Source organism: Schistocerca cancellata, chromosome 6, assembly GCF_023864275.1.
Source record: "Schistocerca cancellata isolate TAMUIC-IGC-003103 chromosome 6, iqSchCanc2.1, whole genome shotgun sequence".
In the NCBI taxonomy this organism is placed as follows: domain Eukaryota; kingdom Metazoa; phylum Arthropoda; class Insecta; order Orthoptera; family Acrididae; genus Schistocerca; species Schistocerca cancellata.
This window is the reverse complement of record NC_064631.1, coordinates 70,618,555-70,643,589: the sequence shown is the minus strand read 5'-3', so window position 1 is coordinate 70,643,589 and position 25,035 is coordinate 70,618,555. Positions and strand designations below refer to the sequence as shown.

Sequence of the window (25,035 nt, the reverse complement as noted above, 5' to 3'; positions counted from 1 at the left end):
AAATACTTAGGAACAGGTAATGGAACTGACAGTTTTCGTACACAGAATCGAAATTTGTAATCCTAAACTCAGTTGGACTAATAACGTCTCAAGTGTAATAATGTACATATTTATTATTCACTACTGATTGATAGAATGGTTTATTACATTCGTTTAATCTTACATTACGTCGTAAGTGCTGCATAAATGAAAAAGTATAAAACAAAATCCGTATGATTTTTTACTCGTAGCAAAATGGGTGCGTATAAATTCATACTTAGTCGCAATTCACTAATGTGAATGTACAAGTTTCCGTATTCTCTAAGACTATACAGCAAACGAAAATCGTAGGTTGGAATGTAAATGACAGCAGGCAATAGGGAGAAGAGAATTACTTAGAACCAGAGTAAAATGAGTATTCTGTTAAAAGTGGAATGATAGGGCCGAGATTGTGGTCAGGTAAGGGAATCTGGATAAACGTTTTGTTGGGATGCAATATGGAGAGTGTGTAGGTATGAGGTTTGGGGGGACTGTTTGTATAAAGGTGACAGGAAAGGAGGGATAATAATCAGGAATAAAACCATTGGCTGGTTAGTGTTCATTTTTCGGAAAGCGCAAGAAATCCGAGGGCGTTGATATGGTAGAAGGGTGCGAGGAGAGAACACTTCTCGTAACATGTTCTCACGATATATACGTCAGCAAAATGTAACTGGCCCGCGAAATATTTATAACACTGGAGCTGAATTGACTCCTGTTAATGAAAAGGAGAACTGCTAACACGGAAAATGCTGGAAACCGAGATTTCTGTTTCCAGCCGGTTGCCATACGTCTGTGTCTGCGCTCGTCTGGAGTACTCCGCATCGAGTCATTAGCGCTTACGATAGTACATCGTGTAGTCATTGTCGAGTGCTATGCAAAGCAGAATTCACGTGAAACGTCTGAGGAAGTGTTCGTGCAAGAGTTTATAACTGGAAGTCTTTCGGCAAAACCTCCTGCACTTAGTGTGCAAAACGACACGAAGCTATCTATGTAGCAATATAAACCGTAACAATGGTCAATCCTGCGTCAGTCTTACTGTAAATATTTTTCCTTCGTGTATAAACTGATGAGCCAAAACACTATAACTGCCTGCGTAATCGCATATTGATCAAACTTTGATCGCAGTACAGGAGCGATTGCGGGTGACATGGATTCGACAAGTTCTTGGTAAGTTTTTGGATGTATTGGCACCAGATGTCAACGCACAGGTGAGGCAGTTCCCACAAAGTACGGGCTGCTTGTGTGTGGGCGCACGGAAGACACCTAGTAGCGCCGCAGATGTCTTCCATCGGGTTCAGCTCATACAAATTTAATGGTCAATCCATCAACATGATTTCACTTCCTAAACCTCTGGAGTACTATTCTGGCCCCTTAGCACAGACAGTTTTTCTGATGGAACACGCCACCGCCACTGGGAATGACTGCAAGACTGAAGGGGAGCAGGTTGCTCGGAATGACGTTCACGTTATTAATAGACGCCTCTGGTGCGCACATTTACGAGAGGCGTTCAATATGTAATACAGCACTTTTTTATGAAAGCAGATTGATTTTATTCAGGATTCCTCTACATCACTCTTTTGGCTACAAAATTCTGTTTTGAAAAATAATCTCCGTTCAGTGCGACAGCCTTATGCCATCTTACTGGGAGAGCCCGCATAGTACCACTCTACGGATCGACTTCGGAGCCAACGTTTTGTGAAACGATAACCTTCCCATCATCCATTACTGCTTCCATCCGAGTGCATCATTCACTGGGCCGAACAGGTAGAAGTCGGAAGATGCGAGATCTGGGCTGTAGGGTGGATGAGGAAGAACAGTCCTAGGAAGTTTTGTGAGCTTCTTTCAGGGTGAGCAGCCTTGTGCGAGGCGTTGCATTGTCGTGGAGAATGAGACGTTCGCATTTTTGTTGCGCCGAACAATCAGAAGTCGATTCTACAGTATCCTGATGGTAGCACAGTATACGTAAGAGTTGATTGTTGCACCCTGAGGGGGAACATAAAACACAATCACCCATTCAGAGTGCCAAAAGACCGTCTCCATGACTTTACCGATTGATGGAGCGGCTTTGAACTTTTTCATCGGAGGAGAGGTGATGTGGCGCCACTCCATGGATCGTCGTTTTGTTTCCGGTTCGAAGTGATGAACACATGTTTCATCGTGTTTGCCTAAGTTCAACAAAACACTGCCATGATCAGCCTCGCAAAGCGCAAGCAGTTCAGCACAGATCATCCTTCGTTGATTTTTATGGTCTCCTGTTAGGTGGCAAGGATCTCAGAGGGCACACATCTCTTGAGTACCCCAACTGGTGGATGAGTGCGTCAGTACTACAAACAGAGACGTGCAACTTACAAGGGAACCTCCCCATCGCACCCCCCCTCAGATTTAGTTATACGTTGGCACAGTGGATAGGCCTTGAAAAACTGAACAGAGATCAATCGAGAAAACAGGAAGAACTTGTGTGGAACTATGAAAAAATAAGCAAAATATACAAACTGAGTAGTCCATGCGCATGATAAGCAACTTCATGGACCAGGCTAAGGAGCGCCGTGGTCCCGTGGTTAGCGTGAGTAGCTGCGTAATGAAAGGTCCTAGGTCCAAGTCTTCCCTCAAGTGAAAAATTTACTTCTTTTTTTTTCGAAAAGTTATGATCTGTCCGTTCGTTCACTGACGACTCTGTTCACTGTAATAAGTTTAGTGTCTGTGTTTTGCGACCGCACCGCAAAACCGTGCGATTAGTAGACGAAAGGACGTGCCTCTCCAATGGGAACCGATAACATTCGATAGCAAGGTCATAAGTCAACCGATTCCTGCACAGGAAAACACGTCTGATATATTCTATACGACACTGGTGACGGCATGTGCGTCACATAATTGTCAGAAAATAAAAAAATTAAAATTTTCACCCGAGGGGAGATTTGAACCAAGGACCTTGCGTTCAGGAGCAGCTCACGCTTACCACGAGACCACGGCGCTCCTGAACTGAGGTTGTCCTTCATGTTACTTATGTTCCACATGGACTACTCAGTTTGTATATTTCGCTTATTTTTTTCATAGTTCCACACGACTTCTTCCTGTTTTCTCGATTGATCTGTGTTCAGTTTTTCAAGGCCTATCCACTGTGCCAACTTATAACTAAATCTGAGGGAGGTGCGATGGGGAGGTTCCCTTGTGAGCAGCGATGTTTTTGATGATGATCCGTCATTCACACGTTGCAACACTGCAGGCGTCACAAGTGCGTGCGCCTGGCCGGCACACGGGTGACAGGACAGGTTTGTGCGACCTTGTTGCTATCTACATCTACATCCGTACTCCGCAAGCCATCTGACGGTGTGTGGCGGAGTGTACCCTGAGTACCTCTATCGGTTCTCCCTTCTATTCCAATCTCGTTTTGTTCTTGGAAAGAAAGATTGTCGGTATGCCTCTGTGTGGGCTCTAATTTCTCTGATTTTATCCTCATGGTCTCTTCGCGAGATATACGTAGGAGGGAGCAATATACCGCTTGACTCCTCGGTGAAGGTATGTTCTCGAAACTTTAACAAAAGCCCGAACCGAGCTATTGAGCGTCTCTCCTGCAGAGTCTTCCACTGGAGTTTATCCATCATCTCCGCAACGCTTTCGCGATTACTAAATGATCCTGTAACGAAACGCGCTGCTCTCCGTTGGATCTTCTCTATCTCTTCTATCAACCCTACCTGGTACGGTTCCCGCACTGATGAGCAATATTCAAGCAGTGGGCGAACAAGTGTACTGTAACCTACTTCCTTTGTTTTCGGATTGCATTTCCTTAGGATTCTTCCAATGAATCTCAGTCTGCCATGTGCTTTACCGACGATCAACTTTATGTGATCATTCCATTTTAAATCACTCCTAATGCGTACTCCCAGATAATTTATCGAATTAACTGCTTCCAGTTCCTGACGTGCTATATTGTAGCTAAATGATAAAGGATCTTTTTTTCTATGTATTCGCAGCACATTACACTTGTCTACATTGAGATTCAATTGCCATTCCCTGCACCACGCGTCAATTCGTTGCAGATCGTCCTGCATTTCAGTACAATTTTCCATTGTTACAACCTCTCGATATACTACAGCATCGTTCGCAAAAAGCCTAAGTGAACTTCCGATGTTATCCACAAGACGACTCGCCCAACCATTCACCGTCCTTACGTTCACTGCCAGGACTCCGTAGACATTCTGCAAGCGGCTATTAATACCTGCGACGCTTTGGTTTAGCGCCAAAAGAAACTCAATGACAGTTTCTGTCTGGAAGGCACCTCCGTTACAGACGACATTTCGAAGGCTACGCCACCGCCACCTATTGCAACTTCAAGAAACTATAGGAGGCTGAAGCCGGAATATTCGACGATGTCCCACAACAACTTCCGTATTTTTTCAGCCGAAATTGCATAGAAAAAAAGCGTTTCATTACATATTAAACGCTGTTTGTACTATCACAAGTCTTGTTGAAGCCTGGACGAACATTTCCTGCAGTTTATACTGCCACACCGATCTGCATCCGTGGCCGGTTCCTGTTTAGAGTAGCCATTCTCCTGGATGACGGCGTATTCGGACACGACCATCGACCTGGTGCAACAAGAAACGTGATTCACTTGTCTACACGACACGTTTCCTCTGACCCAAAGACCGGTCTCGATGATCTGTTGTCGACTGCAGTCTTAACAGACAACGTCACTGGGTCAACAGGGAAACTGGTAGGAGTCCGGAAACAGGTAGACGTCGCCTACTGCGGAGATCCGTACTGAACCACGTGCACCGAACGGTGTGCCACGAAACTCTCGCAACTGCTCCAGCATTGTACTCTGTCGCTATATCTGCCACAATCCTCAGACCTCCACGTTTTGTGGTGAGGCTTCTACGTCCAACACCTTGTCGCCTACCCCTGGGCTTAAACGTCCTTCGACCACTTCCCGTTGATGCTCACGGCCGTAGCACGTGAACAGCCGACTAGCTTCTCCGTTCTCTGCTCTTTTGCAGCCGTTGGACCACAACAACCTGCCCTTTGTCAAAGTCGCGGATGTCAGCTGATTTTCTCATTTGCGATCCGCATTGTGGTGGGAATGATCCCCCATTCGTCTCTGGTCCACTTCTATACTTTCTTTACCGTATCCCGTATCCGCAGTGCCATGAAGTGTGACTCGATCTTTCGTTGGGTGGTGGTCATAATGACTTCTAATGGGTAATTATACAGCATATTTGTCCATTACTCGCACAAAGAAAAGCAGTGAATAGAGGACGGGTAAACAAGTAAAAAAATCTTAGCAAACATAGGCCCACAAACCAAGCGTTTCCCTGATATGGCGTTTATTCCTACCGAGCAGACTTACTGATCGTGAGAAATTTTCTGGAACACAAGCCAATCTGCTATTTACAGTATCTCCCTTACGGTGATGATGTGTTTGTGGCACATGCATAGTGGTGCACTGGCACACTTTCATGTGACCATTCAGCAATACACAGTACGAATCGTCAATAACAAATGAATCGCTCGTGGTTCACCACGCAGGACACCGACATCAACTACGTGGATTTTTTTCTGTGGCGATGTTTAAAAGCTTCATTGTATTTCACCCCTGTTGATAGTGTCGAAGAACACATTGTGGATCATTATCAATGAATTCGTGACACGCCTGGGATTTTTCAACGTGTACATGCGTCTATAAGGAGATGTGCCTGCCTTTACGGTGTCCATGTGGAACATTTCTGAGTACTATGGGACTTAACATGGGAGGTCATCAGTCCCATAGAACTTAAAACCACTTAAACCTAACTAATCTAAGGACATCACACGCGTCCATACCCGAGGCAGGATTCGAACCTGCCACCGTATCGGTCGCGCGGTTCCCACTGAAGCGCCTAGAACCGCTCGGCTACAGCGGCCGGCCATATATGTAAATCCTCGAAGACTCTGTTATAAGATGTTCACGTACTGAGACGTAGGATACTGATCAGTCAGAACATTATGATCACGTGCCTAATAGTCGAAATGTCCACCATTGGCACGGATGACAGCGGCGGCATTTTGTGGCAGGGAAGCAATGAAACCTCGGTAGGTCGCTGGAGAATGTTGGCTCCACATCTACACACACAAGTCCCCTAATTCCCGTAAATTCCCGGAAGGGGGGCCATGAGCAATGACGCCATGTTCATCCCAGATGTGTCCGATCGGGTTCATATCTGGCGAGTTGCGAGGCCAGCACATCAACTGCAGCTCGCCACTGTGTTCCTCGAACCACTCCATCAGACTCCTGGCCTTGCGACATGGCGCATTATCTTGCTGAAAAATGCCACTGGCGGCAGGAAACATGATCGTCATGGAGGGCTGTGCGCGGTCTGCAACCAGTGTGCGGTACTCCTTAGCCGTCACGGTGCCTTGAACGAGCTCCGCTCGATCCATGGTTTCCCACGTGAATCTTCCTCACAGTATAATGGAGCTGCCACCATCTTGTCTCCGTCCTTCAGTGTAGGTATCAAGCAGCTACTCTCGTGGAAGACGACGGATTCGCGCCCTCCCATCGGCCTGATGAAGAAGATATCGGGATTCATCAGAGCATGCAACGCTCTGCCACAGCGCCAATGTCCAGTGCCGATAGTCATGCACCGGTTTCAGTCGTAGTTGCCGATGTCCCGGTGTTAACATTGGCACATGCATTGGTACTCCGCTTGCGGAGGGCCAGTGTTGGGAGTGTTTGGTGCATTGTGTGTTCAGACACACCTGTACTCTGCCCGGTATTAAAGTCTGATGATATTTCTGCCACAATCCTGTCCTGTTTTATCAGTTTTGCCACATTACGACGTCGGATATCTTAAATGAGGCGTGGCCGAGCAACTCCTCGACGTCTGGCTGTGGTTTCACCACGTGTTGAAGTCGCTCACCGTAGCACTCCTCAAACACCCGACAAGTCGTCCAGTTCCCGAAATGTTCGTGCTCAGCCTCCGAGTCATCACAATCTGACCTCTGTCAGACTCAGACAGATCGAGCGCATTCTCTATTCTACCCGGTGAACAAAAAGTCAGTATAAATTTGAAAACGTAATAAACCACGGAATAATGTAGATAGAGAGGTAAAAATTGACACACATGCTTGGAATGACAGGAGGTTTTATTAGAACAAAAGAAAAATAAAGTTCACAAAATGCCCGACAGATGACGCTGGAGAGCAAAACGTCAGTGACTGAGCATGAGAATCGTGTATAAAAGGAGCTGTAATGAGTGATAGAATCAGATGCGCCAGCAGTCGCAGCATGTTGACGTTACCTGAAAAGGCGCTTTTAGTGAAGCTGTATTATCAGAATGGGGAGTGTGCTAGTTCAGCGTTACGATCCTATCGCCATAGGAAGGGGATTCGTTGACAAATTCAGCTGTGGCGAGAATGATTTCGAAGTTCGAAGCCACGGGTTGCTTGGACGATAGACCCCATAGTGGCCGACCGAGCACAAGGCGTAATGCTGCTGAGACAGTTCAGGAAGAAATGGGGACTGTAGGGGTTCGTCTATGCACGGGGAAGTCAGCGCTCGTGCAGTCGCACGTCGCACCGGCATTCCACACACTACTGTTTGGTTGGCACTTAGGCGTACCCTCCGATGCTATCCGTACAAAATCCGTCGGCATCATGAACTGTTACCTGGCGATTTAGTGAAGCGGAGGGCATTTGCGGTGTGGGCGTTTCAAAATATGGCGGAAGATGACGATTGGTTGAGTAACGTGTTGTGGACCGACGAAGCTCATTTCACGCTCCGAGGGTCTGTCAACGCCCACAACTGCAAATTTGGGTTACCGAAAAATCCTAGAACTGTCGTGGAAACTCCATTGCTCGACGAGAAGGTCACGGTATGGGTTGGATTTACCACATCTACCGTTATCGGGCCTTTCTTCTTCGAGGAAATGCGTGATTCTGGTTTTGTAACTGCTACCGTGACGGGTGAGAGATACGCTGATATGTTACAGAATCGCATCATCCCCAGCCTGGCTGATAAACACCTGCTGTAACGTACGATGTTTATGCAGGATGGCGCTCCACCTCATATTGCTAGACGCGTGAAAGATCTCTTACGCGTCGTTTGGTGATGATCGTGTGCTCAGCCGCCTCTTTCCTCATGCGTGGCCTTCCAGGTCCCCAGACCTCAGTCCGGGCGATTATTGGCTTTGGGGTTACCTGAAGTCGCAAGTGTATCGTGATCGAACGACATCTCTAGGGATGCTGAAAGACAACATCCGGCGCCGATGCCTCACCATAACTCCGGACGGGCTTTACAATGCTGTTCACAACATTATTCCTCGACTACAGCTATTGTTGAGGAATGATGGTGGACATATTGAGCATTTCCTGTAAAGAACATCATCTTTGCTTTGTCTTACTTTGTTATGCTAATTATTGCTATTCTGATCAGATGAAGCGCCACCTGTCGGACATTTTTTGAACTTTTGTATTTTTTGGTTCTAATAAAACCCCATGTCATTCCAAGCATATGTGTCAATTTGTACCTCTCTACCTACATTATTCCATGATTTCAAAAATGGTTCAAATGGCTCTGAGCACTATGGGACTTAACAGCCGTGGTCATCAGTCCCCTAGAACTTAGAACTACTTAAACCTAACTAACATAAGGACATCACACACATCCATGCCCGAGGCAGGATTCGAACCAGCGACCGTAGCAGCCGCACGGTTCCGGACTGCGCGCCTAGAACCGCGAGACCACCGCGGCCGGATATTCCGTGATTTATTCAGTTTTCAGATTTATACTGACTCTTTGATCGCCTGGTACACACGGACAGCACGCTCATTGATACTACGTGCACAGTGTACAGTCTGGTTTTAGAAATGGTTTAACAACTGAAAATGCTATAGTCTCTTTTCTCTGTGAGGTTTTGGACGGATTAAATAAAAGGTTGCGAACGTTAGGTGTTTTCTTTGATTTAACGAAGGCTTTTGACTGTGTTGACCACAAAGCATTACTGCAGAAGTTGGACCATTATGGAGTAATGGGAGTAGCTTACAATGGGTTCGCCTCTTACTTCAAGAACAGAAAGCAGAAGGTAATTCTCCGCAATATTGAGAGTGGTAGTGATGTTCAGTCCCAATGGAGCACTGTTAAGTGGGGCGTTCCACAAGGGTCTGTGCTGGGCCAATGCTGTTCCTTATTTATATAAATGATATGCCTTCTAGTATTACAGGTGATTCAAAAATATTTCTGTTTGCTGATGACACCAGCTTGGTAGTGAAGGATCTTGTGTGTAATACTGTAACAGTATCAAGTAATGTAGTTCATGAAATAAGTTCGTGGCTTGTGGAAAATAATTTGATGCTAAATCACAGTAAGACTCAGTTTTTATAGTTTCTGACTCACAATTAAACAAGAACCGATATTTTGATCAGACAGAATGAGCACATTATAAGCGAGATGGAACAGTTCAAGTTCCTAGGCGTTCGGATAGATAGTAAGCTGTCGTGGAAAGCCATTATTCAGGATCTTGTTCAGAAACTAAATGCTGCTGTATTTACCATTAGAACAGTATCTGAAATAAGTGACAGTTCAACACGAAAAGTAGACTGCTTCGCATATTTTCATACACTTATTTCGTATGGTATTATCTTTTGGGGTAATTCTTCTGGGGTGTTTTTGGCTCAAAAACGGGCTGTTCGAGCTATATGTCGTGTAAGTTCGAGGACCTCTTGTCGACCCTATTCAACAGTCTGGGAATTCTGACATTGCCCTCACAGTATATATTTTCTTTAATGTCGTTTGTTGTTAGCAATATTAGCTTATTCCCAAGAGTTAGCTTTCACTCAGTTAATACTCGCCAGAAATCAAACCTGCATGTGGAATGCACTTCCTTGACTCTTGTGCAGAAAGGAGTGCACTATTCTGATCCATCCATTTTCAATAAGCTACCACAAGAACTAAAAAATCTTAGCAGTAGCCAAAACTCTTTTAAGTCTAAACTGAAGAGTTTCGTCATGGCTCACTCCTTCTATTCTGCCGAGGAGCTCCTGGAAGAGCTAAAAAATTAAGCAAATTCCAGTGATACATTGTCCATTCTCTTTATTTAAAGTTACGACGTGTCGCCTGAATATGTTTCTTATATTTCATTTTATCTGTTTCTACAATCGTGTTATAATTACATGTATTGACTCGTTCCATGACCATGGAGACTTCTCCTTAATTTGGTCCCACGGAACAAAAAATAAATAAAGAAATAAATAAAGTGCTTGTGTCTGACTAGCAGTTACCCTCGCCAGATGACGCTTCTATCGCCTGGACGGCTTTATATCGATAGCAGGTCAGTGGTCGTAATGCTCTGACTAATCAGTGTTTTTTTTCCTTTATTGGATTTCGATTCCTTAGCTTAGTACGCCGCTCTTCAGCCTACAGAATTTTTTGAACATAAGAAGATAAGAAATCGATAAAAACAGGCGATGAAATGGTGATGTAAAATGTAAATCGCCGGAAAATTGTGGAAAGTTAAAACATAAAACTGATGGTGGGAGATGATAATAAAATACAAAGGAAGCAGACAGGGAAAAAGTATACAGACAATTAAAAAAACACGGTGACAGTCTGGATTCTGTTCGCAAGAGACATAAAAAAAATCACACCCTGCGACAGCATGATGACCGTTCGCAACAAAAAAATGGCTCTGAGCACTATGGGACTTAACATCTGAGGTCATCAGTCCCCTAGAACTTAGAACTACTTAAACTTAATTAACCTAAGGACATCACACACATCTATGCCCGAGGCAGGATTCGAACCTGCGACCATAGCTGTCACACGGTTCCAGACTGAAGCGCCTAGAACCGCACGGCCACACCGACCGGCTCGTTCGCAACACTTCGGAAAGATGCTCAACACTTAACAATCACTAGGAACACTGCACTAAAAGGTCGGCATGAAGATGACACTCCACAGGCAAGGGCAGATGGAAGGGGGGACCTGGACAGAGGAGGGGGAAGAAAAAAGGGGGGAGGAGAGGAAAAAACGAAAGGCGGGGGGGGGATGACGAAGGGAGAGGACTCAGAAGGGAGGGGAGCAGGGTAGACGCGAGAGGGAATGGGAAAAGGCAGAGGGTGGGAGAAGGGAGGCAGAGAGAGGGTAGGCGGGAAAAATAGGATGGAGGGGGGAGGGGGAAGGCAAGAGGGAGCCCGGTAAAAGGAGAAGGAAATGAGTGGGGTGAGGTTCAGAGTTGATAGGAGGGATGTATGGAGGGAGAGAGGGTATCATCCGGGAGGGGGTGTTGACGGAAGCCGCCTTGGGAAAGGAACTAATCAGTGTGCATCATATCGGGGAAAACTTTTGTGTCCGGCCATATGTTTGCTAGGATTGTTTGCCTTCTCCTCGCCGTTTTAGTTTGTCTACTGTGAGCAGTGTTGAAGACGTACAGGAAGTGGCAGGGCTGCGTTGCAGATGCGGCTGTTGGGCCTGCTGCTGTGTTCGGCTGCGCTGCTGGCGGTGGCGGTGCCCGGGTGCCGGGGTGCGCGCATCCTGGGCCTGTTCCACTTCCAGGGCCGCAGCCACTGGGCCATGGTGGAGCCGCTGCTGCGCCAGCTCGCCGCCAGGGGGCACAACCTCACCGTCGTGTCGCACTTCCCGCACAAGAGCCCGCCGCCCAACTACCGCGACGTCAGCATCCGCGGCTCCGTGCCGACCATCGTCAACAACCTCACCGTCGACTTCGTGCGCAGCCTCAATGTGGTGTTCTTCATGTGGCAGAACACCTACGACTACTGCGAGAACATCTTCGAACATCCCGGTCTGACCGAAATCTTGACGACGAACGAGAAGTACGATCTCATAATGACGCAGGTATGCAGCTACATCCCTCTCACATGCAGACAATGTAAATGCAGTGTAACTTGGCTATAACAACATCCAAGGGACCTTGAAATCTATGTTGTTGTAAACGAGTGTCCTAACCGCGATTCGTCTTATCAGTCTATTGTGACAGCAAATGGAAAAGAACATAATGAGATTTTTCACTCTGCAGCAGTGTGTGCGCTGATATGAAACTTCCTGGCAGATTAAAACTGTGTGCCGGACCGAGACTCGAACTCGGAACCTTTGCCTTTCGCGGGCAAGTGCTCTACCTACTGAGCTACCCAAGCACGACTCACTCCCCGTACTCACCGCTTCACTTCTGCCAGTGCCTAGTCTCCTACCTTCCAAACTTCACAGAAGCTCTCCTGCGAACCTTGCAGAACTAGCACTCTGGAAGAAAGTATATTGCGGAGACATGGCTTAGCGACAGCCTGGGGGATGTTTCCAGAATCAGATTTTCACTCTACAGGAGAGCTTCTGTGAAGTTTGGAAGGTAGGAGTCGTGCTTGGGTAGCTCAGTTAGTGCTGACACTGTAGCTCAGCGTCTTCGGTCAAAGAACTGTTTGGTCTCTGTAGAAAAAAAAAAAAAAAAAAAAACTGAGTTGAAGGATCAACAAACGAACTTGACCGGGTGTCATGTGGCGTCCGCAACGACCAAACAGAATGATAACAAAAAGAAAAAAAAATGGTAGAGCACTTGCCCGCGAAAGGCAAGATCCCGAGTTCGAGTCTCGGTCCGGCACACAGTTTTAATTTGCCACGAAGTTCCAGAAATACTTTGGTTTGCTGAGCTATGGGCAATGAATAAATGCGGATTTTTAAGGATACCATAACATTTTTTATCTATTTATTTATTTATTAATTTATTATTCTATCTATTTCTGAGGGATGTTCACTAAACGTTATCACAAGCACTACGAAAATAATGACACCCAATTGAAATAAAGAAGTACACACTCTCACATCATGTACGTCTTTGTACATCTATGTACGTCTATGTATATTCAAACTCATACTGAACTATTATTTCATATTTTTCTGATTCTCTGCTTCTGTCTGTACAATCTGTACCATTGCATTCTCTCCAAAGGATATTTGCTAAAATACACTCCTTCGTGTCAGGCCGCCCTAGACACTCTCTTTCCGCAAACGCTAGCCAATAAAAGGACAGGCAAAGCAAGGCTTCCTTAGAATGGCGTGATCTGGACAGCCACTGACAGACAAGAAAACGTATTTCTCAGTCGCTTCAAGTGATCGACCAGGAGCCGCGCGGGATTAGCCGAGCGGTCTAAGGCGCTGCAGTCATTGACTGTACGGCTGGTCCCGGCGGAGGTTCGAGTCCTCCCTCAGGCATGGGTGTGTTTGGTTCTCCTTAGGATAATTTAGGTTAAATAGTGTGTAAGCCTAGGAACTGATGACATTAGCAGTTAAGTTCCATAAGATTTCACACACATTTCTTGATCGACCAGGATCCCAGTGCATAATCACAGTGCTATATGTGTCGTCTGCTAGCCTTTATTATATCAGCGCACACTCCGCTGCAGAGTGAAAATCTCATTCTGGGAACACCCCCGCCCCCCCCCCCAGGCTGTGGCTAAGCCATGTCTCCGCAATATCCTTTCTTTCAGGAGTGCTAGTTCTGCGTGGTTCGCAGAAGAGCATCTGTAAAATTTGGAAGGTAGGAGAGGAGGTACTGGCAGACTCAGAAGTAAAGCTGTGAGGACGGGGGTGAGTCGTGCTTGGGTAGCTCAGATGGTAGAGCACTTTCCTGCGAAAGGCAAAGGTCCCGAGTTCGAGTCTCGGTCCGGCAAACAGTTTTAATCTGCCAGGAACTTTCATATGAGCGCACACTACGCTGCAGAGTGAAAATCTCATCCTTCATCTCCCTTGCTCACTTCATGGTCGCTGTGACCCCGATTATTCATTTCATTTGCGATTTCCCCTTCAGTTTGCGCTTCGGTTGTAACAACGTCATCATCTACTGTTGCATAAGTTTCAATGTCGCACCGACTGTGACTATCACAGTAGAGTTCTGGCAGCAATGCAGACAGATCATCAGTCTCATCGAACGTTTGTTCAATTTCGGCGGCACTTATTCCTTAAATTGTGATTCCCACACGACAGAAACAGTTCTTTATGGTTTGGGCTGTGACTCACCTCCAAGCTTGGGTAATGCACCTGAAAGCGTCCATTAAGGTAAGAGAATAATCCTGCTTTGGCAAGTTGAAAAAGAGAAGAGTTACAGAGAAGCCATATATATATATATATATATATATATATATATATATATATATATATATATATATATACACGTACGTATGACCAACCTCTCCCCTCAAAAATATTTCTCTCCGTCATACCTCCTCTGCGTTACCACAGATGACGTGTCACTGATCTCATTTGTACTAAGATTGCAGTACACGCGAGGTGTCTAGTTGCTTCTACCGCCCTGAGTGGAATGCATAAGTTCTAATAAGTGTTCACCAACCTGCAGTCTTCTACAGTCGTTGTCCCCTGCGCAGAAAACAGCACGTAGGTTGTGAATCCGATGTCCTGAGGCTGTAAGAAACTCTTAGCGAAGAACTGTTACTTCAGAAATAACTAAATTTCCAACAGTTGGTTTATATGGGATGCCACTCTCTTTTATTGGCAGAACACCAGAAACTGCACAATTACATACAACTTTAGAGCCACAAACGATTTCTATTTTTCAACAAATTAATGAACAGCATATTTCCGTAATTAGTGTCACACTGCTCTCAACTATACGTCCAAATAACCGTACATTGCTAATAAAATATTAACTAACACTGACCGCGGCACACAACATGTCTGTCTTCCGAAGCTTCCCAGCCAGATCTGATTTACACACTGTTGTTGTGGTCTTCAGTTCAAAAATGGTTCAAATGGCTCTCAGCACTATGGGACTAAACAGCTGTGGTCATCAGTACCCTAGAACGTAGAACTACTTAAACCTAACTAACCTAAGGACGTCACACACATCCATGCCCGAGGCAGAACTCGAACCTGCGACCGTAGCAGTCGCGCGGTTCCGGACTGCGCGCCTAGAACCGCGAGACCACCGCGGCCGGCTGGTCTTCAGTCCTGATACTGGTTTGATGCAGCTCTCCATGCTACTCTAACCTGTGCAAGCTTCTTCATCTCCCAGTACCTACTGGAACCTACATCCATCTGAATCTGCTTAGTGTATTCATCTTTTGGTCTCCCTCTACAGATTTTTACCCTCCACTCTGCCCTCCAATACTAAACTGGTGATCCCCTGATGTCTCAGAACATGTCCTACCAACCGATCCCTTCTTCTAGTCAAGTTGTGCCTCAAACGTCTCTTCTCCCCAATCCTATTCAATACTTCCTCATTAGTTATGTGATCTACCCATCTAATCTTCAGCATTCTTCTGTTGCACCACATTTCGAAAGCTTCTATTCTCTTCTTGTCTAAACTATTTACCGTCCACGTTTCACTTCCATACATGGCTACTCCATACAAATACTTTCAGAAATGACTTCCTGACACTTAAATCTATACTCGATGTTAACAAATTTCTCTTCTTCAGAAACGCCTTCCTTGCCATTGCCAGTCTACATTTTATATCCTCTCTACTTCGACCATCATCAGTTATTTTGCTCCCCAAATAGCAAAACTCCTTTACTACTTTAAGTGTCTCATTTGCTAATCTAATTCCCTCAGCATCACCCGACTTAATTCGACTACATTCCATTATCCTCGTTTTGCTTTTGTTGATGTTCATCTTATGTCCTCCTTTCCAGACACTATCCATTCCGTTCAATTGCTCTTCCAAGTCCTTTGCTGTCTCTGACCGAATTACAATGTCATCGGCGAACCTCAAAGATTTATTTCTTCTCCATGGATTTTAATACCTACTCCGAATTTTTCTTTTGTTTCCTTTACTGCTTGCTAAATATACAGATTAAACAACATCGGGGAGAGGCTACAACCCTGTCTCACTCCCTTCCCAACCACTGCTTCCCTTTGATGTCCCTTGACTCTTATAACTGCCACCTGGTTTCTGTACAAATCGTAAATAGCTTTTCGCTCCCTATGTTTTACCCCTGCCACCTTCAGAATTTGAAAGAGAGTATTCCAGTCAACATTGTCAAAAGCTTTCTCTAAGTCTACAAATGCTAGGAACGTAGGTTTGCCTTTCCTTAATCTAGCTTCTAAGATAAGTCGTAGGGTCAGTATTGCCTCACGTGTTCCAATATTTCTACGGAATCCAAACTGATCTTCCCCGAGGTCGGCTTCTACTAGTTTTTCCATTCGTCTGTAAAGAATTCGTGTTAGTATTTTGCAGCTGTGGCTTATTAAACTGATTGTTCGGTAATTTTCACATCTGTCAACACCTGCTTTCTTTGGGATTGGAATTATTATATTCTTCTTGAAATGTGAGGGTATTTCGCCTGTCTCATACATCTTGCTCACCAGATGGTAGAGTTTTGTCTACTCCCGGAGCTTTGTTGCGACTCAAGTCTTTCAGTGCTCTGTCAAACTCTTCACGCAGTATCGTATCTCCCATTTCATCTTCATCTACATCCTCTTCCATTTCCATAATATTGTCCTCAAGAACAGCGCCCTTGCATAGACCCTCTATATACTCCTTCCACCTTTCTGCTTTCCCTTCTTTGCTTAGAACTGGGTTTCCATCTGAGCCCTTGATATTCATACAAGTGGCTGTCTTTTCTCCAAAGGTCTTCTTAATTTTCCTGTAGGCAGTATCTCTCTTACCCCTAGTGAGATAAGCCTCTACATCCTTACATTTGTCCTCTAGCCATTCCTGCTTACCCATTTTGCACTTCCTATCGATCTCATTTTTGAGATGTTTGTATTCCTTTTTGCCTGCTTCATTTACTGCATTTTTATACTTTCTCCTTTCATCAATTAAATTCAATATTTCTTCTCTTTCCCAGGGATTTCTACTAGCCCTCGTCGTTTTACCTACTTGATCCTATGCTGCCTTCAGCACTTCATCCCTCAAAGCTACCCATTCTTCTTCTACTGTATTTCTTTCCCCCATTCCTGTCAATTGTTCCCTTATGCTCTCCCTGAAACTCTGTACAACCTCTGGTTCTTTCAGTTTATCCAGGTCCCATCTCCTTAAATTCCCCCCTTTTTGCAGTTTCTTGAGTTTTAATCTACAGTTAGATTAGATTGTGGTCAGAGTCCACATCTGCCCCTGGAAATGTCTTACAATTTAAAACTTGGTTCCTAAATCTCTGTCTTACCATTATATAATCTATCTGATACCTTTTAGTATCTCCAGGGTTCTTCCATGTACACAGCCTTCTTTAATGATTCTTGAACCAAGTGTTAGCTATGATTAGGTTGTGCTCTGTGCAAAATTCTACCAGGCGGCTTCCTCTTTCGTTTCTTACCCCCAAATCCATATTCACCTACTACGTTTCCTTCTCTCCCTTTTCCTACTGACGAATTCCAGTCACCCATGACTATTAAATTTTCATATCCCTTCACTATCTGAATAATTTCTTTTATTTCATCATACATTTCTTCAATTTCTTCATCATCTGCAGAGCTAGTTGGTATATAAACTTGCACTACTGTAGTAGGCGTGGGCTTCGCATCTATCTTGGCCACAATTATGCGTTCACTATGCTGTTTGTAGTAGCTTACCCGCATTCCTATTTTCCTATCCATTATTAAACCTACTCCTGCATTACCCCTATTTGATTTGGTGTTTATAACCCTGTAGTCACCTGACCAGAAGTCTTGTTCCTCCTGCCACGGACTTCACTAATTCCCACTATATCTAACTTTAACCTATCCATTTCTCTTTTTTAATTTTCCAACCTACCTGCCCGATTAAGGGATCTGACATTCCACGCTCCGATCCGTAGAACGTCAGTTTTCTTTCTCCTGATAACGACATCCTCTCGAGTAGTCCTCGCCCGGAGATCCGAATGGGGGACTATTTTACCTCCGGAATGTTTTACCCAAGAGGACGCCATCATCATTTAACCATACAGTAAAGCTGCATGCCCTCGGGAAAAATTACGGCCGTAGTTTCTCCTTGCTTTCAGCCGTTTGCAGTACCAGCACAGCAATGCCGTTTTGGTTAGTGTTACAAGGCCAGATCAGTCAATCATCCAGACTGTTGCCCCTGCAACTACTGAAAAGGCTGCTGCCCCTCTTCAGGAACCACACGTTTGTCTGGCCTCTCAACAGATACCCCTCCGATGTGGTTGCACCTACGGTACGGCTATCTGTATCGCTGAGGCACGCAAGCCTCCCCACCAACGGCAAGGTCCATGTTTCATGGGGGTAGGATTTACACAGTAGACATTGTTAAATAAGTGCTAACTAAACCGACTGCGGCAGACAACATATCTGTCTTCTGTGATTGCCAAACCAGCTCTGATATTACAGCCAAACAGCTTTGCTCGCCATCCAAGTTAGGCTCGATCCGAAGATCATCGAAGTGCTTCGTCTGCCTTTTCGTTTTGCAGTTGTTTATTATTCTGCTTCTTATTAACACTATTGAAATGATGGCATGATAGCACGCTATTGAGAGATGCTTTAATTTTAAAATCAAGTAAATACACTGTTTAATTTTTCAAATATTAATAATGGAAGATTACCATTTTGACGCGCAAGTACCGAACGCACCAGCCAATAGCGGAGAAGTACCACAATTTAGGTGGTCTATCTCACGATACCCTTAACAAAAATACCATCTGTCGTCGTTACCTCACATCACATTACGTCATCTTGCAACTGCTGCCTTCTCAACTGCTCTAAGACGAGCTTCTTGTACCTGAATATGATGGCTACAAAGCCAGAAATATTACAAGTTTACGATAGTGGCATTTCAGACTTTTAATTACGCTTTGGTCCATGGGATGCAACAAGCTAGTAGTACTTGCAGGAAGAAAACTAACTTAATATTTTCCAGGTCATAGAGTGCAGGATGTGCTGGAGGGTTGTCAATAACAACCGGTATCTTTTTTTTTCTGACTTCCAAGCCGCTGATCCCAACGCCTTATTTCAGCTTCCAAGAGTTCGGAGGTCATCCAGGGCTTTTTATTAGCATTGTAGTGCCCAGGCAAAGTTTTTACATGCTTAAAATAAGCACGAGGTTTGACTTAGTTATGACGAGCAATTTTTTCTTCTCAGTTCCATCTGTGTTACCAAAAACCAGAACTGTTATTCGTTCTTTAAATAACTTGCCTCCAACACATTTTTCGCCCTTGAATTTCAGAGTTTTTTCAAGAGTCAATTTAAGGAAAATGCTAGTTTCGTCTGCATTAAAGATGTCACAGTCTACATATCCTTCACGAATTTTAGGCCACGCCGTAGTGACAGATTGTTGGATTAATATTCGCACTGTTGGATACACCGCTCTCTTAGCCAAAAGTAATGCCGTCAGTCCAGCCAGTGCTGCACACAAATTCCTCGTCTTTTTCTTGGCAAATTCTTCTACTTTTCCATTAAGGAAAGGCCAGTCAATGGGTACACTGATATTTCTCTGTTGCTTAAACCACTTAAGCAGCGTTTCATCCTCGTCGCTCCGTTCTGCTTTTCGTAAACCATTGATTTTAGATCCATTTTGTTCAAACGCAGTAACAATTTTATACTTGTCCTTCTTAATCGTTTGGACTCAACATTTTACCTCCAACTCGATTTCGTGAATTACTTTCACTTTTTATTCCAGCGTTAAAACTTTTCTTTCACTCGCCATGCTGTTCTAAAATGCGTGCGCTTCGTAACCTGACATCACGTGTACTGTCGACAAGTTCTGTGACTGTCATTACTACTGTAATTTGACTGCGCTAGGATAACAATGAGGTGAAGATTTTATGCTACTCCTATTGTTGACGGAAGGGCAGAGAGAACACTATGCCAATTTGCCATGGTACAACACCAGATTTCCTTCTCAAGTACATTGATTGTTGGAAAATCTTGTTGCTAACTGCGACCAAAAATGACGTTATATACGACGTACATGCATATGCATTTGTCGTATTAAGCAGAGATGAGAAGTATATTCTTCACGAGAAATATGGCCGTACCACAGAAACCACGACGTTATACCAGAGTTATCGTTGTAAATGATGTTGTTATAAGGAAGTTCACCTGTAATACACTGGATATAATGTAACGTCTTCGGACGTCATTTCTCGAAATTTTTGTTTAGACTATAGCCTTAACGATACGCAAACGATGAACACACAAGCCAAGAATATAACAGATACTTCTGAAAATTTGGTAATTCAAAAGAAATCGTGGAGAAAACAGCTCTCCCTCATGACTTGACTGAAAGAAAGGATAGTTTGTTAAGGAACATCTTTAGACACCAACGGATGATTCATTCCGTAATGCCGGCCGGACTGGCCGTGCGGTTCTAGGCGTTGCAGTCTGGAGCCGAGCGACCGCTACGGTCGCAGGTTCGAGTCCTGCCTCGGGCATGGATGTGTGTGATGTCCTTAGGTTAGTTAGGTTTAATTAATTCTAAGTTCTAGGCGACTGATGATCTCAGAAGTTAAGTCGCATAGTGTTCAGAGCCATTTGAACCAATTCCGTAATGGCAGGAAATATAGCAGGCGTGAAGGCTACCAACTGTCGACGCGAACTGAGACTCGAATACAGTAAACAATTTGGAAACAGTACAATACTTACGCAGAGGGGAAGAAAATTTGGTACGATAGACTATACTCTGTTCAAAATTACTTTACGATTAGCGACCGTGAAGGAAGTAGTGGGGTGAAACTCACGCGGGATGTTCGCCTCGTTAACCAATGTCACGAGACCTGTAGCCGCAGCAAATAATTGCAGTTGTCAGACCTTCACCCCATCAATATAATACTAGCCACTTGCAGAATTATGGGCTTCTGTTTTAGGCGCCTTGCTGTCGCGAGGTTTTATTTTCATTTCTGGCGACTGTGAGACTGGGAATTTTATTTGTTGTTAGTGTTGTTTCTTGTGTGACAGTAATACGTTATTTATAAACCCACCTACGTGTTTCTCGCAGAGAAACCAAATTGGCGACAGCTTCTCTTTTGACTTGCGAGCAGTTCATAATTTGCAACGTTTAAGCCAACTTACATCACTGACAGAGTCCCGGTTTGGAGCAGAATAAAATATGATTCGTTTTTAAGACTTCGTTCGCATAATCCGGTCACCTTTATAACATCTAAAAACTTTCTCTTTTGTCGATAATTTCGTAACGTCACCTGGAAGGACATTTACGTAAACTTCCCAGATATCGTATGAAAGTTTATCGTTATTAATGTGGCCAAAATGAAAGCGCAGTACATCTTTTCCAGAACAAACTGATGCCAGTTCAGTTCCATCTTGGTACGCAGTTTTTGAGTTTGAGGGAACTGAACAGAATGTAAGATTATAAGAGTCATCGGTGCGGATGTAGCAGCTTTCTTCCGCGCTCCCACCTCCTCCTGCAGTGGTCTCAGTCCTGCAGTAATTTTGAACAAAGTATAGCGTGGACATTATCAAACCACTCTTCCGAACAACGACTTAAAGCGCAACAACAATACTGTCCATCAAAATTACTGGGCTGTGCATAAAGGTCAGATTCCTGATATAGAAGTAAGAAGGGTAACATGTCGAAATCGATCCCGAAAGTATTAGTTTCTGATATAGCTTGTGTAAGCGGCGCCCCACAGCCGCTAAATATTTAAAGAGAGTCATTATAACACCACCTTCAGTACTTATATAGTACAGTACGTACGGAGAAAATATATGAGATACTTAATATTGATGTTTCACAATAATATTTATATTTATTGTTCATGAACCAGGTTTCGGCTTTGTATGCCACCCGCATACAACATGAAACGAAACACATACTCCTAACAGCATCAGCGATACTTTATAGTTATGCAAGGACTTCTTTTTCCAAAGATAACGTGATCTGTTACGATTATATATCCATACGAAAAATTGAAATACAGAAAGGAGCAGATTATATGCACGTCAATCCGGTACAACTATAACTACTAGACTGAGACGAGGAAAATTCCACCTTTTCCGATCACGCTCTGACTGAATTTCATTATTACGACGTTAAATGTGGTGTTTTTCATAGATCAAATAAAGGCAGAAAACTAACATTACTTCAAATTCTGGCTATCAGTAAACATCCTTATTCACCCTTGTTCACCCGCGTAATGGGGCCCCTTAGGGATATGGCAGCAAGAGAGGGGAAGAAAACCAATGTGCACTCCGTGTGCGTACCGGGGAGAGTCATTCCAGATGTGGAAATGGTCCTTCCGGATGCCATGAAGGGTACAGGGTGCACCCATCTGCAGGTGGTCGCTCATGTCGGCACCAATGATGTGTGTCGCTATGGATCGGAGGAAATCCTCTCTGGCTTCCGGCGGCTATCTGATTTGGTGAAGACTGCCAGTCTCGCTAGCGGGATGAAAGCAGAGCTCACCATCTGCAGCATCGTCGGCAGGACTGACTGTGGACCTTTGGTACAGAGCTGAGTGGAGGGTCTGAATCAGAGACTGAGACGGTTCTGCGACCGCGTGGGCTGCAGATTCCTCGACTTGCGCCATAGGGTGGTGGGGTTTCGGCTTCCGCTTGATAGGTCAGGAGTCCACTACACGCACCAAGCGGCTACACGGGTAGCAGGGGTTGTGTGGCGTGGGCTGGGCGGTTTTTTAGGTTAGATAGCCTCGGGCAAGTACAGAAAGGGCAACAGCATCAACGGGTGCGGGGAAAAGTCAGGACATGCGGGGACCAAGCAGCAATCGGTATTGTAATTGTAAACTGTCGAAGCTGCGTTGGTAAAGTACCGGAACTTCAAGCGCTGATAGAAAGGACCTTATAGGTACAGAAAGCTGGCTGAAGCTGGAGATAAATTCTGCCAAAAATTTTACAAAGGTACAGACGGTTTAGAAAGGATAGATTGTATGCAACCGGTGGTGGAGGGTTCGTCGCTGTTAGTAGTAGCTTATCCTGTAGTGAAGTAGAAGTGGATAGTTCCTGTGAATTATTATGGGTGGAGGTTACACTCAACAACCGAGCTAGGTTAATAATTGGCTCCTTTTACCGACCTCCCGACTCAGCAGCATTAGTGGCAGCACAACTGAGAGAAAATTTGAAATACATTTCACATAAATTTTCTCAGCATCTTATAGTCTTAGGTGGAGATTTCAATTTACCAGATGTAGACAGGGACACTCAGATGTTTAGGACGGGTGGTAGGGACAGAGCCTCGAGTGACATTATGCTGAGTGCACTATCCGAAAATTACCTCGAGCAATTAAACAGAGAACCGACTCGTGGAGATAACATCTTGGACCTACTGATAACAAACAGACCCGAACTTTTCGACTCTGTATGTGCAGAACAGGGAATCAGTGATCATAAGGCCGTTGCAGCATCCCTGAATATGGAAGTTAATAGGAATATAAAAAAAGGGAGGAAGGTTTATCTGTTTAGCAAGAGTAATAGAAGGCAGATTTCAGACTACCTAACAGATCAAAACGAAAATTTCTGTCCCGGCACTGACAATGTTGAGTGATTATGGAAAAAGTTCAAGGCAATCGTAAAAACGCGGTTTAGACAGGTATGTGCCGAGTAAAACTGTGAGGGACGGGAAACACCCACCGTGGTACAACAACAAAGTTAGGAAACTACTGCGAAAGCAAAGAGAGCTTCACTCCAAGTTTAAACGCAGCCAAAACCTCTCAGACAAACAGAAGCTAAACGATGTCAAAGTTAGCGTAAGGAGGGCTATGCGTGAAGCGTTCAGTGAATTCGAAAGTAAAATTCTATGTACCGACTTGACAGAAAATCCTAGGAAATTCTGGTCTTACCTTAAATCAGTAAGTGGCTCGAAACAGCATATCCAGACACTCCGGGATGATGATGGCATTGAAACAGAGGATGACACGCGTAAAGCTGAAATACTAAACACCTTTTTCCAAAGCTGTTTCACAGAGGAAGACCGCACTGCAGTTCCTTCTCTAAATCTTCGCACAAACGAAAAAATGGCTGACATCGAAATAAGTGTCCAAGGAATAGAAAAGCAACTGGAATCACTCAACAGAGGAAAGTCCACTGGACCTGACGGGATACCAATTCGATTCTACACAGAGTACGCGAAAGAACTTGCCCCCCTTCTAACAGCCGTGTACCGCAAGTCTCTAGAGGAACGGAAGGTTCCAAATGATTGGAAAAGAGCACAGGTAGTCCCAGTCTTCAAGAAAGGTCGTCGAGCAGATGCGCAAAACTATAGACCTATATCTCTGACGTCGATCTGTTGTAGAATTTTAGAACATGTTTTTTGCTCGAGTATCATGTCGGTTTTGGAAACCCAGAATCTACTAAGTAGGAATCAACATGAATTCCGGAAACAGCGATCGTGTGAGACCCAACTCGCTCTATTTGTTCATGAGACCCAGAAAATATTAGATACAGGCTCCCAGGTAGATGCTATTTTTCTTGACTTCCGGAAGGCGTTCGATACAGTTCCGCACTGTCGCCTGATAAACAAAGTAAGAGCCTACGGAATATCAGACCAGCTGTGTGGCTGGATTGAAGAGTTTTTAGCAAACAGAACACAGCATGTTGTTATCAATGGAGAGTCGTCTACAGACGTTAAAGTAACCTCTGGCGTGCCACAGGGGAGTGTTACGGGACCATTGCTTTTCACAATATATATAAATGACGTAGTAGATAGTGTCGGAAGTTCCATGCGACTTTTCGCGGATGATGCTGTAGTATACAGAGAAGTTGCAGCATTAGAAAATTGTAGCGAAATGCAGGAAGATCTGCAGCGGATAAGCACTTGGTGCAGGGAGTGGCAACTGACCCTTAACATAGACAAATGTAATGTATTGCGAATACATAGAAAGAAGGATCCTTTATTGTATGATTATATGATAGCGGAACAAACACTGGTAGCAGTTACTTCTGTAAAATATCTGGGAGTATGCGTGCGGAACGATTTGAAGTGGAATGATCATATAAAATTAATTGTTGGTAAGGCGGGTACCAGGTTGAGATTCATTGGGAGAGTCCTTAGAAAATGTAGTCCATCAACAAAGGAGGTGGCTTACAAAACACTCGGTCGACCTATACTTGAGTATTGCTCATCAGTGTGGGATCCGTACCAGATCGGGTTGACGGAGGAGATAGAGAAGATCCGAAGAAG

General features: G+C 44.5%; 1 protein-coding gene across 1 annotated transcript in view; it reads left to right on the top strand.

Annotated features, from left to right (window-relative positions):
• Positions 1 to 25,035, top strand: part of LOC126191089 (UDP-glucosyltransferase 2-like) — a 67,765-nt gene that overhangs the window by 1,041 nt on the left and 41,689 nt on the right. The window contains exon 2 of the mRNA XM_049931815.1: positions 11,447 to 11,845. Within this exon, the coding sequence (XP_049787772.1) occupies positions 11,447 to 11,845 (399 nt within the window). The remainder of the gene's footprint in view (positions 1 to 11,446; positions 11,846 to 25,035) is intronic.